The sequence below is a fragment of the Fusarium mangiferae genome (genome assembly GCF_900044065.1).
Source record: "Fusarium mangiferae strain MRC7560 genome assembly, contig: FMAN_scaffold017, whole genome shotgun sequence".
Lineage (NCBI taxonomy): Eukaryota > Fungi > Ascomycota > Sordariomycetes > Hypocreales > Nectriaceae > Fusarium > Fusarium mangiferae.
The window spans coordinates 208,308-222,206 of NW_024573937.1; the positions used below are offsets into that span (position 1 = coordinate 208,308).

At 51.0% G+C, this 13,899-nt stretch overlaps 4 protein-coding genes across 4 annotated transcripts; 3 read left to right on the forward strand and 1 right to left on the reverse strand.

Annotated features, from left to right (window-relative positions):
* Positions 1-1,293: 1,293 nt before the first annotated feature.
* On the forward strand, positions 1,294-2,313 carry FMAN_03938 (uncharacterized protein; the record flags this gene model as incomplete). The annotated part of the gene is made up of 2 exons (XM_041824146.1): positions 1,294-1,815; positions 1,870-2,313. The coding sequence occupies 2 exons, from the start codon at positions 1,294-1,296 to the stop codon at positions 2,311-2,313; spliced, it is 966 nt and encodes a 321-aa protein (XP_041689656.1).
* Positions 2,314-2,857: 544 nt separating this feature from the next.
* FMAN_03937 (uncharacterized protein) lies at positions 2,858-4,363 on the reverse strand (the record flags this gene model as incomplete). Its single annotated transcript, XM_041824147.1, has 1 exon — positions 2,858-4,363. One exon carries the CDS (start codon positions 4,361-4,363, stop codon positions 2,858-2,860), a length of 1,506 nt encoding a protein of 501 aa, XP_041689657.1.
* An 857-nt stretch (positions 4,364-5,220) lies between these two features.
* FMAN_03936 (uncharacterized protein) lies at positions 5,221-6,480 on the forward strand (the record flags this gene model as incomplete). Its single annotated transcript, XM_041824148.1, has 6 exons — positions 5,221-5,287; positions 5,337-5,380; positions 5,429-5,581; positions 5,633-5,741; positions 5,792-6,023; positions 6,069-6,480. 6 exons carry the CDS (start codon positions 5,221-5,223, stop codon positions 6,478-6,480), a joined length of 1,017 nt encoding a protein of 338 aa, XP_041689658.1.
* Positions 6,481-7,553: 1,073 nt separating this feature from the next.
* Positions 7,554-13,632, forward strand: FMAN_03935 (uncharacterized protein; the record flags this gene model as incomplete). The annotated part of the gene is made up of 4 exons (XM_041824149.1): positions 7,554-8,055; positions 8,110-12,524; positions 12,573-13,125; positions 13,193-13,632. 4 exons carry the CDS (start codon positions 7,554-7,556, stop codon positions 13,630-13,632), a joined length of 5,910 nt encoding a protein of 1,969 aa, XP_041689659.1.
* Between the last annotated feature and the right edge of the window lie 267 nt (positions 13,633-13,899).

The window sequence follows — 13,899 nt, forward strand, 5'->3', positions numbered from 1 at the left end:
CCTCCTACCGGGATCAGAATAGCATCTTATCTTATCATCCTTCAACATTTGAGAAACAGGCAAAAAACAACAATGTCATCTGTTGTAGAACAACCTGAAACATGCCATCTGCCTCTCTCCACGCCCAGCGACCGTTTTCAAGACCCTTCCAAGCGCTCATTCTTCCATCTTGTACTTCCTCTCCCACTCTCCAAGCGGCAGTACATCTCCCAATCAGACATCCCCAGACCTCCCAAAATAGACACACTAAACCACTAACAGGCGTCGCCTAATACTTTAAACGCGCGCCTCCAACACCCGTGGCCAATTACACGACCCCTCCATATCCACACTACCTTATTTCTGGAGTCTTCTCAACACCAAGCCCTTTGTATCGTCCCTCTCTCCCTATGCTTTCGCTCAGCTTGTGTCTTTGTTTCATCTGCCGGTGCAACTATGATGCGCAACCTTGTTTTCCGCCCTTAGTCTTGTTTTTCCTTCCCGCGCTTGTGTTGCGCTCACTCCATGCAGAAACCCCGTTGTAATTTCCCCAGGCGCCCTCATGGATCATCCACATATGCAAATCGGGTGGTTCTCAAGATCTGTGTTCCTGCTTTTAGCTTTCTAGCTTAAACATTTTTCTCTTGCTTGTGCACATACACGCCCTGGGACATAGGGCGCTTGCTCAAACTTGGTAGTACGGATGAACGTCTCTCCACCACGATATCTCCATCTCGACTGTAACCGCCCACTCCCTTAACCGCCCATGGCTCTTCCAAACAGCCGCTTTGCTGAGCCAATATCAGCAACCCATTCATGAGAAACTGCTTCTTTCAGACACGAATGTGCTGTTTCATTGTCTCTGGATCTTGTTTCAGTCCCAGAGCCGCCCACCTTGAGATTGGTCTTTGTCCTCTCCCCGAGACCTTAAAGCTGCTTCATATCCGGCCTTCTAAGGACCTGTTCTCCATTCTTCAGACAAAACATCACTTTTCCATCTTTCCTAGGTTCAATATTTCCTTTCTTCTCTCGTTGTGGTTCTATCTTGGCGCTATCTCATCTGTCGCTTCTTGACCCGTCGTGCTTTAGTTTTCCTTGACCCTCTGTCTACTACTATACTACACTTGGACTTCTCGCTTGGACGAGGATCCGTTTTCTTTTTGGGCCGTCATCTTCAAGACCGATCAAGCATTACCAGGCCGGTTGACCCGGACCTATTCCTCTTTCTACGCTTAATCCGTAATCTTGTTACAGGATTCACCTTGTGAATCCCCTCACTTCTCGTTTCTACACCCCCACTACTCTTTCCCCATGATGCCGAAACATTCTCGAGCTGCGAGCTCATCTCAGAACCGCTACAATGCGGGCATCCCAGTCTCTCTCGCCCCGTCTCCTCTATACAACCAGCAGCGCATGACCATGCCCAACTACTACGGCATGGGAACCACTGCTTCTTCTTCTATGCCTCTTCAATCACAACCTCAGCAACCCACATACGAATCCTACGCTACAACCTCCGCACCGCCTGTCTCTGTCCCTGCCTCTGTTCAACAACGGCCCAGCTCTGGTGCCTGGGGAGCTGCAGATGACCAGCAACTCCTCACTGCGAGGATGCAAGGCCTGAACTGGCAACAGATTCAGTCGAATTACTTTCCATCCAAGACTCCCAATGCCTGCCGCAAGCGTCATGAGCGATTGCTGGAACGCAAGGGTGCCGATGATTGGGACAATCTCAAGCTTCAGCGTCTGGCCAAGGAGTACATGGCTATGAGAAAGGAGATCTGGAGTGGTCTCGCAGCTCGAACGGGCGAGAAGTGGAACGTAGTTGAAGCCAAGGCAAGTCACGGTCTTTGCACCTCTTGTGAGAACATGTACTAACATACTCTACAGTGCATGTCGAATGGCCTCAAGAATCTGCAAAGCGCAGCCCGCGCCGCAGCCCGCCGCGACCGTCTCGAGTCCGGCGCTCTCTCAGGGTATGACGACGACAGCGGCATCTCCGGCATGGGCCTGACACCGGTTGACGAACTAGACGCATCCTATAGCAGCCCCGAGACCACCGCCTCGTCCGTCGTGGCCTCGGCCAACACGTCCTTCCAGCAGCTCCAGCCTCACCACATGGCTGCTGCCGTCCAGTACAGCCTCGGAGCCTATGCGCCAGGCTACGGCGGCCACGGATACTCCTCGAGCGTGAGCTCCCAGGCGAGTGCGGGTCATCCCTACGGCCATCATGGTCACAGCCAGGGGAACAGCCCGCAGTACATGACGCAGCGACCGCAGAGTTCGGATATGGGCATTGGGAATCTTATTAACCGTCCAGGAAGAGGTGTTTAAACCTCCCTCCCTTCTCTCTTTTACACGTTTGTTTCACGACTTCTCAACAATGCCTCATCGGAGGCCCTACCCACCCTCGCCGTCCATTCTTTTTGTCAATCCTTATAATCTAGCATACTGCATGGCGAGCAGCAAGGGTTCACGCGGTGTTTGGCGCTTTCAAGGCAGTTATAACGACGATAACGCAGGATATTTTGCTCAATGGGTGTTACTTGCTTAATGTTTTTATTAGTATTCTTTCTTTGTCAGTTTGTTAAAATGTGGTCAGGAGGAGTGGGAATGATCATGGCACATTTCCTTTGTATAACTAGAGATAGAGATACCACGACATGAGGTGCATGAGGATCTAGCAGCGCATTGTCTTTTGCGATCTATTTACGCATTCGCTATGAAGAAGTCTTTTGTCTTTGATGGTTAGCTATTAGCACAATCTACAACGATGATGTATGAGTGAGTTTCTGACAATTGACAAAGCCGAATACGACAAATCTATTTCCCATCACAGATACAATTGTTGTTACATATTCATTCGTTATCCTACATGTCACCGCACAGGCTTATTGTGCTGCGACTGGCCATTGGTACTCTCCGTAGCCATGCTTATCATCTCGTCCAGTTCTTCCTCCTCCCACTCTCCCTCCTCTTCGCCAAACACACTCCTCCAAACTCTGCCCCACATTCCTTTCTTGTGTAACAATGCCAGGATCATAATGCCAGGAAGATGCCATACACTCGCCCAGAAAAGACTTCTCGCGCTGCCTTGGTGACCCTCAAACCGCCAGAAACGCACAGCTTCTTTTATGAGCCAGCCATTTATTGGTAAGCTGGTTACTGCGAAGGACCACTCTGTTACTCCTGCAGCGCAGAGAGATACACAGAGGGGAATGAAGATAAAGCTGTAACGCAGAGCGACTCGGCCGTTTCGTGCGGGATTTGTCCATGCTAGCATCCGAAGACCGGCCTTTTTGTACTCTTCGCGAATGGGCCAGCTGAGCGCCATAAAGTGAGGGAATTGCCATGCGAAGAGTAGACCAGCCATGACCCAGCCGCCAATGGATGAACCGTCGGGGGAGAACAAAAGCTCACGCCATGAACCGTCCTTTGTAGCAGTCTCGCCAGCAGCCGCAGCCCAGCCCATCAGAGGAGGAATACCGCCAACCACCGCGCCAATCCAGGTATTAAAAACCGTCACAGCCTTGAGAGGTGTGTACATTCCAGCGTAGATAACAATATTGGCGAACCCAAGTCCGGAAACAGTGGGGTTGACGCCAAAGTACAAGGCGCCTGTACCCAAAGCCCCAGCCAAGACTGCGAACAGAACCGCAGCTCTTTGAGAGATGAGTTTTCGTACGAGCGGTCGATTTCGAGTTCGAGTCATCTTGGCATCCGTCGAAGGCTCATAAAGCATATTTAGAGCATTCGCGCTAGAGGAACATAATGTCGTGCCGATTGTAAGGAATAATAATGTTAAAGGACTCAAACTCGGTGTCTCGGTCGTACTCGGCGACAGCATTTCGGGAACGGGGTATAAAGCGTAAGTAGCCATGGCGGTAAGGACGACGAGCATTGTTAATCGAGGTTTCGAGAGGGAGAGACATGCGGAGAGGTAGCGGCGGAAAGAACTCGTTTGCGAAGCGGCGTGTGAAGCGAGGAGGGATGAAGCATCGGGAGGAAGTGGTTTTTCGCCTCGAGCTGCAGCGGCCGCGGCTTCAGCAGCAGCTTTCTCTCTCCGTTGAGCCTGTCGTCTTCGATGCGGTGCTAATTCCTGCTCCGGCTCCGTCTGCGCAGTATTCGTAGAAGATATCGTAGCCGCCGAAGCCGACGTGGATCTTATGCCATTGGCACGCCGCAGTATCACAAAATCGAGACATGTCGATCTATCAAACAATCTATTCGAGAGGAAAAACGAAGACCCCTTCCATGGAGCGGCAGCGAGTATTCTAGGCGGCTGGAAGGCTGCGGCGGAGGACATGCACCGTCGGCTGGCGGGTGCGGCTGCGTTGAGGAGGATCTTCTCCGCGGCGGGGAGGAGACATCGTGGTGGTCGCATTATGGCGTGGAGGTTGCGATTAGGTTCATGGCGGTGCTGGATACGCCGGGTTGAACGGTGACGGGGGAGCTGGGAGCTGACTGGGAGTGGTTCGACTGGTGATGCTGCAGCAGATTCTTGATGCAATAGTGGATAACCCAATTGGGGAATCCTGGGGAAGAAAACGTGATTTATCACGTGCAGATGCCATTGGAGAAGAACCCCGCGACCTGTTGTTCGCTGTCATTCGAAATCCATGAATTCCTATTGACCGCCGCTAAACCCAATCAAAGTCATTACGATCCTCATTATCTCATCAAGGTTTGATCTTATGAAGATCAATCTCAAGCCTCGCGAAATTCTTTGGACCGTTTCTGAGTGGAAAACCCGACAAGTGCCGGTAGTAACTCAATCGCCTCTCTCCACAGCAAGTTCACAACGGGAGAGCAGGAGAGCCACTTCGACCCACGCGTTTCCACCACATGATCACAGCATCGTCTCTACATTGGCGTAGAAAGTTTTCTACCCCATCAATTCAAGTGAAATGGGATGGAAATAGTGCTGCCTGGAGAAGGGAAACCCCTCTTGCCTCGCCATTCTCGACGTGGTAATTGCAGCCGAATGACAGAAGAGAAACAAGCGTTTCCGGTAGCCAAGCCGAGCGAATGGCCGCCAGAGTTTCCCTCATGCTCCAGCTCTGGTGGGGGTCAGCTCGGCTTGGTGACTTGACTTGAGCAGAACGACTCCATCGATCAGTTTGATGATAAAGCAAGACATTGTCAAAATTGACAAGAATATTATTTAAATCATAATTGACTCCTTATTCTCAGCGAAATTCTTCAAAGACAGCAGCTCAATCGCATTGATACATCGCTGACATGACGACATTATTGGACGCTCTTCGGCAGGCCAGCCGAGTTGACTGTGATACCCTTGATTCGAATGGTACGAGTCACAAACATGTCGCAGCCCTCAATTACTGACTCAATAATAGTCGCTCATGAGTTAGGTCCCTTTGTGGATTGCACATCGAACCAGGTAAGCAAGCTCTCCATGCCCGTGTCTCCCAGCGGTGCTGACCTTCAGGCAATTGCATTCTCGGAGATTTCGAGACCGCTTGCTGGTGAACCCCTTTTGCATCACGATGCGCTGATCAAGGAGGCCATTCAAAGTGCCCATGGGGCACTGAAGGAGTTGCAGGGTTCCGCGACATTTGAAGAGCTTGTAGTACAGATCTTGGTATGGCAGCAGCAGGAAACCCACGCAATGGAGCTTTACTGACCCGGCAAGATGGTAAAACTTCAACTATTGATCGTGCCTAACGTCACAGGCTACGTGCATGTTCAGACCAACCCAAAGCTGTCCTACTCAACGAACGGCACCATTAGCGATGCCTACCGTGAGTCTCCCGTTTTTTATCTCTGTTACTCACGCTCACTAGCCACACAGGTATTGTCAATATCTTCAAACACCTGGCACCGGACTTCGACGAGAAGAGGGTGTGCATTAAGATCCCCGCAACTTGGGAGGGTCTCCAGGCATGCCGAACACTTGAGATGAAAGGAATCGCGACTCTTGCGACCACCATGTTTTGCATGGAGCAAGCGGCGTTAGCTGCCGAGGCCCAGTGTACCTACATCGCGCCATACGTCAATGAGCTCAAAGTTCATTTTGAAGCCGGGTTAGTTTGACTTGCTAAAGGCCCTCGCCATTCTAACAATCGCAGATACGTTGACGAGAACAAAGCCTTTGAGTTTTGTCGCGAAGCACAAGCCTACTACATTAGTCATTCATTCCGCACCCAAGTGTTGGCGGCATCATTGACATCTGTGGATGAAGTGATGCAGCTTGCCGGAATCCAACATGTCACTATTTCGCCCAATTTGCTCAACGGCCTCGCTTCTGCTGAATTGTCAACCTGGAATGGCAAACTGGGCGAATACTTTGCGCAAGACCTTGCAAAGAAGAGCTGGGAAACGACAGACTACAATGTCCTGGTTAGGGATGAAAGCTCCTGGAGAATGGCTTTCACCAGGAGTGGCTTCGGTACGAGTGAAGGTAAGATTATCCAGGCCATCAACTACTTCGCCGACTTCCAAGATAAGCTCGAGGAACTTGTGAAGCAGCATTCTGGATGATTTTGGACGCATCGGTCCGTCAGGTTGGTGTTGCAGCATCCAATACGCAGACCGAAATTGGACAAAGGAGCATTTTACAATACCATAATGAACGACTTCAGTCACGACCTTCCGTCGCCCTCTCGTGATTCCTCGTTATTTGCCTTTGAACAAAGAGGCTCAAATAACGGATTGACAGTTGCTATTTCCACGCAACCGTGTGTTTCCAGCTTCTTTGTTTACACTGATTGAGCTTCCCCTCTTTTCGGACCTACCAAGTCGCGGCTGGAGACAAAGAACAGTCACACCTTTCTGACTGAGGGAGGCTTGATTGCACCCCGATCAAGATGTGCTTGGAGCTTTGGCCTGCCTGTTGCTAATTTTGTGTCAATAAGTGTTATTGTCGACCTTTTTGGGGTTGACGCTTTGTGTTGTCGGGCGATTGACCGTTAGGCCGTCAACCGTTTTTGTTTCCAATGGTCTCTTGCTCTGTCTCATTCCATTCATACGGATCGCGGTAGACTCCAAGAAAACGTTCAAAAAAAAAAAAAGGAAATCATTCTTGATATAGCAGTCGGAACGCAGCGCAAGATGTTGAGCTCTGAGCCAACCCTCGAAAACAAGATCAGCTAAGCTCAAAGGATGAACGGTAACGCCGAGGAAAGGCGATCCTTGTCACAGACCACCCATCAACTTGTCAAAGAGAAGGTATGTCTCTTTGTTGCCAACACCACGGCAAACCACTTCTGGTACGTGCGAGGTGCTAGTCTGAGAACAATGGTATTGCACTCAGGCCATTGCGACCATAGGGCGAGGTTCTCCTCAAAGGGTCTTCTTGCACCAGGTGTGCGATTTAACACCCTCTGCCACCCTCCATACTTTTTGACCGGTATGATCTCTTTCTCTTTATGCTCTTTTCCTTGTTCTTTCCACACCAACTGAGCTCCCAGAATACTCTCACATACACTCATTTGTTGATACCCTTTTTATCTCTATTCTTTACTTAGCCTTTCATTATACACTTTGAGCGTAACCCTCGCAGTCCGCCTTTGACGATCACCTCATCTTGTGATAGTGTATGGCTGTTCACGAAAATGGAGGAAATGGCCGGTGTTGTCTCATCTGCGAGTCAAGATGAGTCCTCCCTGGATTACGTATCTTCTGACATTACCGCGGCACGCCTCGACCTTCTAGTCGGTCCAAACGATTCACATTGGGTGAAGAAGCACAAGTTCTTCACTGAGAGACTGAAGTCGGATACTCCCATCAAAGAAATCGTTCGAGAAAACTTCACATACCACGAGAGTCGCCTGTTGATGCCATCTGATCGCGCAGATGTGAAGGAATTGCAAGCTGCCAATACGAAGCGCTACAAGGCTCTTCTCAATGACCGCTTCAAGGGCTTCGAGGACTCTTTGGCCACAAAGCTCACGATGATGTACTTTGGTTTGCCAATTGCTCCGATGGAGGACATTATCAAGGAGCTCTCTATGGCTGTTGGTATGGTGGAGGAAGTTCCGATGTACAACATCAAACCACCAATGCATTTTCTTACAGCCCACGATCGTCGCAACTGGGGAAAGGATAGCCTGAGAGGTAAGTTGTTACAAGCACATTCAAAGCCTCCTGTACACGACTAACAAGTTCAAGCCAAGGAAGCCTTCAGTTGGCCCATCCCGGTCCCCAAGACAAGCGATCCGATTTTGAGTCTTCGTGGAGGTGAAGGACCCAGCTCACTTCAACGGGATGACAACGTTGTGTGTGACTACGTCCCCTCAACTGAGACTCCAGCAGACCCTGATGAAGAATGGACTTATCTTTATGGCCTGTATGGGCGCTTGCCATTTTGTCCTCGCAAGTGGCGATCGTTTGCACTCGTCTTACGACAACTGTTGTATAACCACCCTAGCAATATTAGGGAGAAGCAGTACATATTCGACCTGCATCTTATTGATAAGAAGACGGGCAACCGAAAAACCTTTCGCGATAAGTTACCCTTATCATCTGGTAGCAAAGCAATGCTCTTCTTAGAGGGACATTTTGCCGACGGCGGGAAAGTCAAGGGACACCGGAATTGCTGTACTCTTTTTATTGAACATATCTGGAAGGAATCGGACGACGCATTTGAGCATTGGGAACCTTCCAAACAGCAACTGGAGACAGATACCGTCAGGATTGGGCGCTCCCTTGGGGCTTTCCTCAACGGACCCGAGGAGGAAGCTATAAGTTATGCTTATATCCCATTTCCCAAAGTCAATACCTCAAGCTTCGTTGCTAGCAACTATGCATCTCAACAGTACAATACTCACTTCAGGGCCGCCACTGATATCCTCTTTGGTCGACCTATGGGCAACAAAGAAGGGGGATGCTCCGAGTACAACCATGCCTTGTTCCGTCTCTACGACAGAAACAAGCCGGGCGCTTCATTGACCGTACCCATCGTTTACGGTGCCATGGGTCTGCCGCAATCAGCTTTGGAGCTTCTTCATCCGTTGAACAACCCCGGCGCTTGCTGGATGATTGAATGCAACTGGCTCGACCCAGATGTGTCACCTCTTATCTTTCCAAACTATTACCCAAGTCCCAATCCGCACTTGTTGGTAGATAAGAGTAATTCTGGCGATGAATATAACAACGTCTTCCAACCGATCTGTGAGATTTCCACCGAGAGTTTTGACAAAGAGTCGAGCAGAAAGCTTGAGACAGTGTATGTCCTTGAAGGTGGCCCAACAAATAGCTATGGGCAGGGTATCAAGGGCTTGGAGGTTGTCCCGAAACGGGGTAATGCTGATGGGAAAGATGATCCCGTCGGACGCGTTGTTGGCCAAAAGATCCAGTCTCTGTCGGCCTGGTTTTTGACCATTCATCCCCATTTCCGCCCTGGGCACTGTCGTCTGTTTCCTGCTTGGCACAATGGACAAGAGATCTCGGTCGAGTTGCCACCTCTGACATCCACAGTACGACAGCTCTTTGCTGCTATAGATCAGCTGGTATCCAAGACCAAGTACGTGAGAGGTATGGGCCAGGACCTCATGTTACTCAAGGAGACTCTTTGTGCCAACAGCCGCGAATATCGAGATACACCATCGTACCTGATCCGCCCTGGCTCATCCGATGATGAATGGTATCGTGTGAGAGAGTCCATTACATCCCCTGACATAACAGTCGAGTTTGTAAACAAATCAGATGTCGACTGGGTTGAATGCATATCGGAGAACAACATCTGGGGCATTCGTGAGCTTAACCCCGAATTCCATGTCTCCCGCCCTCGGCTCGGCGGTGATACTCTTGAAATCAAGGACCTCAAAGATCAAATAGTCGACCCTGTTGCCAATTACCCCTCAGCGCCTACAAGTCTCGGATCACTGAGTTCTGAGGATGAAAAGGACACTGATAAACCACTCTCATCTTTCAGAAATAAGGCGTTTGTTAGCCCTACACTACCTCAGGCCCCCACGGTTTATGATGAATTTGAAGCTGAGGAGGATAAGGAGTATGATGTCGGTGTCCTGGCAACCAGTCGACCTGACTGGGCTGACGAACCTTACTGCGGAGACCGTCACCGGGCTTCCACATCAGAAATTTCAGACCCAGATACGGATATTTACGGTTATTCAGGAAATGACTCGCCCTCTAGAGGTGGTTCAGTGTCTGGAGATGCCCCTAATCAAAGGGACCGGATTCCAATCTCTAGTAGTGACAGCAGTGATGAATCAAGGAGAGAGGAGGATGATGTGGGGAATTACGACGATGGCGATGATAGCGAAGGTGGTGATGGGAATGAACACGCCGCTGCCTCGCGTCCTGGTCCCCCCAGCCAGCCACTATGGGATTTGAATGAGAACTCACCACGAGTGGCTCGAGAACGCACATGGTCCACTCAACCCAGTATCTTTGGTGACCTCAGAGCTGGGTCTGCGCCAGCTGTAATTGGAATCCCTGTGACTGGAGCGCCTGCAGAGCAGATGCTTCGCACCGACGATTCTGGTAATGTCCCGATGATCCTCAAAGCCTTCCTCACACCCACCGAGCAATCTGAGCTTCAGCGCAAGTACTGGGACACCCGTAACCTACTTCTCAAGCGCACCATGCAGTGCCTCTTCGAGGACTGCGACTTCACCTGCCGGGCTGATGATCATGAGGCCAGGAAGAAACATACTCAGGAAGCTCATAAGTCGCGAATGTGTCCTTGGTGCGAAGAGCTACTGTTTGAATGGTGGGATAGGGCTCAGAGGAATAAGCATATGCGGGAGAGGCATACCAAGGACCTGAAGAATGTCTTGGGTATCGTAGATGGGCCTGTCCCTGGGTCGACGCCTGCAGTACCTCGCCCATCGAAGCCCCCTCAGCAACCTGCACGCTATCCCCCGTCGGCATTTCAACCACAATCTTCCCAACCGTTCTCTCTGGGACAAGTTGACAGTCCTTTCACCACACTTCGTTCAGCTCCCCCTCGCAGCCCAGCTCCTGTGGCTCATATGGCACCTGGTACAGCGCTGGACCCTGGGCAACGTCGTTATGAGGAGCTTATGCGCTTGTCTCGTCCAAGGCCACCAAACCTCCCCTCCGACGGTAGGGCGCCCAAGAGACTACCGGTAGATGCACCGATAGTAGAAAGGATCTGCCAGTCTGGCCCTGTTCAGAGGGAGCTTGAACAAGCGAGAAAGTCACGGCAATCGATGGATAAACATAAACTTTCTGGACCTCCGCGAACTCTCAAAAACCCTCTTGCCTGGTATGACAAGACTGGACCAGTGATTGTCGTTGATCCTCCACAGGTTTGTGGCGTCCGAGGCTGCAAATCCGATGTTAGCGGGCTCGGTGCTTGGGGTCTATACGACCACATCACGAGAGGCCATTGGCGTGATGAGGTTACGATGTGTCCATTCTGCGAGCTTCCTTTCTTCGAAGTCGAGGGTACAGATGAGAAAGGAAATGAAATAAGAAGCCAACGCAGTCCAACAGAATGTAGGAAACACTTGGACTGCCATGTCTATGAACTCTGGGAACATCTGCAGCCAGTTTTGCAACGTCCGGAGATGGTCTATTCCCAAAGCGTCGGGAGCCCGCTGAGGGGGGAAGTCGAAACGATTAGGATGATCAGACCAACGCCGGCGGAAGAGAGGGAAGCAAGAGTTCAAGAGTCGGCCAGAAAGAAGGCTGAAAGGGAAGTCAGGGCGAGGCTCCAACAGAGAAGGGCCAATAGAGCCAAGGCCTATCTTGAAGAGCAAAAGGCCTCACAGCGTCCTCCCGTTGAGAAGTGTAGATACTTCGGGGAGTGCGGTACGGTCATCGAGGGTATGCCTGTCGAGGAGTATGAGCGTCATATTAAGGATTATCATACAAATCGACAAAGTGACTCAGATGGCGAGGACGAGGACGAGGACGGAGACATGTGCGATGTCGATGTCAATGTTGATGTTGATGTTGATGTAGAGGTCGGTGTTGATGTCGGTGTCGATGTCGATGTCGATGGCGAGGATGAGGTTGTGGATGAGTCCAGCGAGTCAACTGGCGCTGTGGTGGTGACCAAGAAGTCTGCTCCCAAGAAGCCAGCCCCCAAGCCTGCCTCCAGTAAACCCCCTTCCAAGAAAGCGCTGGGGAAACGCAAGGCTGTGACACAGGAGATTGAATCGGCGGCTGAGAGCGAAGCCCCTTCTACAGTTTCTCGTGGTCGACGACGACATAACAAGGCTCAGGAAGAACCGCCCGAGGCCACGGCCTCTTCCACTGAAGCACAAGGCAGCGAGGCTCAGGGAAGTGCCGCCCGAGGACGAGCCCGGAGTAAGAAGACTAGGAAGACTCGCCGTACTGGAGAAAAGGATAGCCAGTGTGACGATGATGGGTATGAGACGAACGACTACGACGAGGAACCAAACGAGAAAGGAGGAAAGCCCTTCCGTCGTCGAGCGAAGTCTCCCGACTGGGTGAAGAAGCTCGGTCCTGAAGATCCTAACTTTGATCCCGACGACGACATGCACTGCTCCAAGTGTCTACGCAAGGTGCCTAAGAAGCGAAGCAAGAGTCCGAACCACTCACCCATCGGTCGCGATGGAGAAGTCGAGGTTTGTATCTATACCTCTCGTTCTGACTTGCATACTAACGAACAACAGGCTCATACTGATAAGAAGCGATGCTGTCGTATCCGCAACGCCCCAGGTTCAATTGAAGGTCTCCCCAACCGCAGCGGCTGGATCAAATACTCTGACATACCCAAGGCGCTCGGCGAGATCAAGATATCATTCCTCCGTCGCTACCCAACATACGCACGCACAGTATACCCCACCAAGTCAAGCGACCACTTCGCATCGGTCTGGCGCTCCGACCCCAACAACCCAGACAACGATGAATGGTGGGACATTCCATGGCCTCCCTACGAGGGCGACCCTCCCTTCCCTGGATCGTGGGAAGCGCTCGGTCTGCCATGGGATAACACCTCGGACGGACGAAAGCGACGCAAGTTGTACACCGGAATAGAAGTCCCCGATTCCTTGTATGAGTATCAAAGCGAACCTGACACCGATGGGTCGATGTCTGCGGCTGTGCCGGAGAATATTGGTAATCTCACTATTGATGCTACACCGGCTTTGAAGAGGCCTGAGAGTGCGATTACGTCGATTGAGGAGGAGACTGAGGAACAACCTGTTGCGAAGAAGCCCAAGATTGGTAAGTCCCGTCCTCTCCCCTACTGCTCTTCATTTCCATGTTGTGAACGAAGCTAACCATACAACAGGGGCCATTCCCAGACGTGGGAGGAAGCCGAGCACGCAGCCTTCGCGTGCCTCGAGTCGAATACGTATGCAGAGAGCCGGTACCGCTTCTACAGCTCCTTCGACGGCGGTTTCGACGGCTGTTTCGAGGGCTACTTCAGTTGCGGCTGCGACACCTGCGCCGAAGGCTCCGAAAGCTGCCCCGAAAGCTGCCGCGAAGACTACTTCAAAGGCTGCCCCGAAAAGTGCACCAAAGCCTGCACAGAAGCCCGCATCGAAGCCTGCCACGAAACCTGCACCGAAAAAGGCGACTCGCTCAAAGACTGCGACTCCGGCTCCAGAGCCTGCCCCAAAGCCTGCTGCCAAACCTGCCGCGAAGACTGCTACTAAAAAAGCAACTCGTTCAAAGACTACGACTCCGGCTCCAGAGCCTGACTATGATAGCAGTGATCCAGATAGGTGATTTGTTTGAGTGCATGGTATTTGAGTGCGGCATCATTCTGTTGAGATATGATGGGTAATTTATATGTTGAATGATAGATTGAGTATTAACTTTGTTGTTTGGTCAAGGTTGAATATTGGAGTCATTTGTATTACGTTTGCTTGCTGGGCTGGATGGACAATGGTTAATCGGAATCTTGTATCTTTTGCTATGTATCTAGATCTCTTTGTCGCTATCGCAATTGCCTCTCATTATACTGTCTGTAACACCCCAAAGCACATTGATCTC